Source organism: Pyxicephalus adspersus, chromosome 7 (assembly GCF_032062135.1).
Source record: "Pyxicephalus adspersus chromosome 7, UCB_Pads_2.0, whole genome shotgun sequence".
Lineage (NCBI taxonomy): Eukaryota > Metazoa > Chordata > Amphibia > Anura > Pyxicephalidae > Pyxicephalus > Pyxicephalus adspersus.
In genome coordinates, this window is record NC_092864.1 from 65,905,235 (window position 1) to 65,909,769 (window position 4,535).

At 45.2% G+C, this 4,535-nt stretch overlaps 1 protein-coding gene across 1 annotated transcript in view; it reads left to right on the forward strand.

The window, feature by feature from the left end:
- The first annotated feature begins 538 nt into the window (after positions 1-538).
- Positions 539-4,535, forward strand: part of COG8 (component of oligomeric golgi complex 8) — a 7,529-nt gene continuing 3,532 nt past the window's right edge. The window contains exons 1-3 of the mRNA XM_072418808.1: positions 539-914; positions 1,114-1,321; positions 2,157-2,990. Coding sequence (XP_072274909.1) covers positions 583-914; positions 1,114-1,321; positions 2,157-2,990 — 1,374 coding nt within the window. The 5' untranslated portion in view covers positions 539-582. The remainder of the gene's footprint in view (positions 915-1,113; positions 1,322-2,156; positions 2,991-4,535) is intronic.

Here is a 4,535-nt window from a genome sequence, read left to right on the forward strand (position 1 = left end):
GGCCGATGCCGATTATCAGGCGATAAAAACCTGACGTGTGTACGTAGCTTAAGTAGATCCTGGTTGCTACTAGCAGCACAGACATTGTTTTACATTGTATACATTGCAATACTCCTCACTAAACATTGCAGTACATATCACATCAATAATCACTGCTCTAGCTGCTTTGTATAAACCCCAACATTCACTGTCTATCTAATGTTATAATATAAAGCAGGAACCATGACAGCATGTAGCCAGACTTCACACCTCTAATATACCTGCACCAGTCACTTTACAGGTAGAACCATCACTCATCCACGTGACCACACTGCCGCCTGATGACGTCACCCAAGTGCGAACACCCTGATGTGTGGGAGGAGTTATACATCGCCTATCGCTGTACAGATTTCCAGCTGACATATCTCAGTTTGTCCGCCAGGGAGCAGTAGAAATGAGTCATGCTAGCATACGTTTCCTATCTGCTTTGAGATTTCTGACGCTTTGTCCGTTTTCAATAAAGATCACTGTGCCTCCACAAAGATGGCGGGTGCAGCTGTCCAAAATGTGTAAAGTTTTGTTGAATTGTGACAGCTCGTAGTAATGATGGCGGCGGTAGACGTGGAAGAAGAGAGTGTTCTAGCCTCGGTGTTTCGTAGCAGCTTCCCCGAAAGCTGGCGGGACAGCCCGGACTTTGCTGCCTATCTCCTGGAGCTCAGCTCCTTCGGGGTAGAGAAGCTGAGGAGGGAACCGGAGCGGCTGAGCGAGGAGCGGGCACAGATTCTTCAGCAGACCCGGGAGCTGGCCTTCACCCACTACAAGACCTTCATCCGCACCGCCGAGTGCACCGAGCTCATCTACCGGGACTTCGGGCAAGTGGAGGACAATGTGTCCCGCCTGCTGGCCAAGCTGCCCGGCTTCCAGGAGACTTGCAGGTACCCCCCCCCCCCTTCACCACCATCATAGCACTGTATACACCTCTGTGCCACCTGTTCCTGACCTCCCCCCCCCCGTACCTGACCTTTGTGTCGCCCCGGCGCCACCTGTACCTGACCTCTGTATCACTGGGGAGTGTACCCCATACCTGTCACCCTGGGTCACATAACAAATATCAGTAAACTGTTGTGTTTTCAGGGGTTTTATGAAGCAAGCAGAAGATATCAGTGCCAGTCGTCGTATGAACACTCTGACCCTGAACCGACATACAGAAATCCTAGAGATCTTGGAGATCCCACAGTTGATGGACACTTGTGTGCGCAATGGATATTATGAAGAGGCTCTGGAGCTGGCTGCTTATGTTAAACGCCTAGAGAAAAAACATTCTTCCATACCTGTCATCCAGGTGTGTTCAACACTCCCACTGTCTGTGTATAAATGCCAACAATTTTATTATATTTATATATTAATAGAAACATTATAGCACAATAAAATTACCATCCCACAATTTCATCTCCGATATGGTATCATTCCCCTGTGCAGCCACTGCTGGATGTTTGCTATTGGATGTGACTAGCCATGTGACACATGAGGGGCTTTATAAAATATGAGTCTGACCCTGGAGGCAGTGTTATATTCTGTTCTACCAGGGACTGAGTGTTAGTCCAAGGATCTTGAATGTGACCACGGAGGCAGCATTTCACCAAGCTCTTCTTTGAAGGTTGATCTAGCCCCCTTTTGGGGTATCACCTGTATGTGGTTCACAATGCCCTGGCTTTTCAACTTTGTTTTGGACCTATGTTTATGTGATAGTCCCAGACGAATATGTATAAAACTATATCTTTGTGACTGAGTGATACTCATAGTTTAGTGTTCGCCCCCAGCCCCTTTTAGCTGTTTTTGGTGGTTACCGAAAAGCTGAGTAACAATAGAGGGATTGCCAGCCACCTACATCTTCTTCCCACCCAGCCTACAAACATTATTGCAGAGAATACTGTAAATATATGATAATGATTTTTTGAACATCATGTAATACTTTGTGTTGTTCTTTTATCATTCAGACATGACTTGAGCTGCATGTATGCAGGTTCAGGAGTTAACGTCCTTATTGCTGTCTTGTGCAAGTGCTATCTGCCAGTTTGCCACAATAATTGAATATAATTAGTATGTGTAAAACTTTTTAGATCTGCAATGGTATTTTAGTTTTCTTTCTTCTCACCTAGTTTGTTTGTTTTTGGCAGGAAATAGTGAATGAGGTCAGGCAATCTTCACAGCTCATGTTGAATCAGCTTTTGCAGCAGCTGCGCACTAATATTCAGCTTCCAGCCTGTTTGCGTGTGATTGGCTACCTTCGCAGAATGGATGTCTTCACGGAGGCCGAGTTGCGCATTAAGTTCCTCCAGGCTCGAGACGCTTGGCTTCGATCACTTCAGAGCTCCATCCCTCAGGACGACCCATATTTCCACCTGACTAAAACAATCGAGAGCTGCCGTGTCCACTTGTTTGATGTCATCACACAATATCGAGCAATATTCTCTGATGAAGACCCCCTGCTGCTACCACCCCCACCCAGCGGTCTTCTACCTGTTAATGAGTCGGCCATATTTCATGGTTGGGTGTTACAGAAGATCAGTGAGTTTTTACAAGTCCTGGAAAGTGACCTTCAAAAGGGTGTAGGAAGCAGACTGGACTCCCTTTTGGGTCAATGCATGTACTTTGGACTGTCCTTTAGTCGTGTAGGTGCAGATTTCCGTGGTCAGCTTGCACCCATATTTCAACGTGTTGCTGCTGCCAACTTTGCACGAGCCACCGAGGAAGCTGTAGAGAAGTTCCAGGAGGATATGAACATGTATACATTAATCTCCAATCCCATGGTACTAGGAACCAGTATCCCACCAGTCCCAACACCGCCTGCCCAGCCTGGAACCTTGCAGCCTCCCATGGTGCTCCTGGACTTTCAACCACTAGCTTGCTTTCTTAACAACATTCTGGTGGCCTTTAATGACTTGCGTCTCTGCTGTCCAGTAGCTTTGACTGAGGAGGTGACGAGCACGCTACAGAATTCTTTGGAAAAGGTAATTTGTGTACTGCCCCTAGTCTGTTAACGAAACATGTAATTATCTTGCATGCAGCAATTGAGCTTTCTGAGTTAAAACACCATCGGTGACATAATCTAAATCCGTGACATAAACTGCAAAAATGCCGGAAAGTACATTCCTTAAACGTAGGCTCTTGCCCTAGCGAGTAGGATTACCTTAAATAGAAAGTAAACCCAAAACTACCCAAATCATAAAAACTCACACTTACCTTTAATCCCGCACAGCAGTCGATCCGTCGGCAGGTTTCTTCCATGGGGCTCCGCCTTGTTCTCCTCTTCCTATGTCATCCGAGAGGCGCGAGATCGGGTGGCGTAGATTGGGAAAAAAACTTTTTCCCAATCTACGTCAATTTTTTTCCCTTTTGATGAAAGGGCTCCTTCTGCGCATACCCAAGATGCTTGCGCATGCGCAGCAGGAGCCTCCCAGGATGCGTGATGTAGGTATCCCGGGAGGCTCTGCGCCTAGGTTACAAGAATTAAGTGGATGGTGCCGCACCCCCTTTTTTTTTTTTTTTTTTTTTAAATGTAAAGTGAAAATTCTGAGTGAAAGTACGCTTTAAGGGTTTTTAATGTAAAACTGTAGCTCCACAAGGGGGAATATAAATATGTAATATTACCAGCTAAAGCCAAACTGCACCTACCTTAAAAATGAACTTTTTTGCTTGGCAGTGCTAGAAAATACTTGTGTGGGGTTGCTGCTTTCACACAAGCAGCAGCAATTATCTTCACAGTTTCCAGATTTTGCAATTTGTGCATAAAATTATTTACCAGCTAATAAAAGAACTCAGGGAGCTGAAGTATTTTAGTTTTGCAAGTCTTACTATGTAATATTTCAGGAAGGTGCATGTAAACATAAAGAGGAACTAAACTAAAAACTGCCCACAAAAAAAAAATACACTTACCTTTAATCCCACAGGGCAGTCTGATCCATCCTGGGGTGTCTTTCATCTGGTCCAGCGTTGTCCCGGCATCCGCCCCACCGCCATCTTCCCCTCTTCTTTAGTATTTTTATCCTATGTCGCCCAACCCAGGCGCGAGATTGGGTGACATAGGATGAATGCATGAGATTGGCAAATTTTTCTATTTGCACGAAAAAGCTCCTGAGATGGTCGGGCATGCGCACAAGGAGCACCCAAGAGCCTTCCGGGATACTTATGTCACGGGATACCTACGCTCCCATTCATTCTCGATCGCCGGGGCGATGCTGCACCCTTTTTAAAAAAAACGAAACAAAACGGAATTTTTACCTTACATAAAAGTGTTGTCTACCCTTTTATGTTGAGTGAAAGAGTGATATTCTTTAGACAGCAGGTGGTGCTCTGGTCTTTTTTTTTCACATGCCGTTGAGGCTATCTATGTCTTCTTTTCTGATAAAAGAATATTACAGTGAATATGACAAAGCAGCAAGCTGCTTTTCTAACTACCGTATTTTTCGCCCTATAAGACGCTCCGGAATATAAGACGCACCCAATTTTAAAGGAGGAAAATCTAGAAAAAAAAGATTCTGAAAGATTATTCCCCT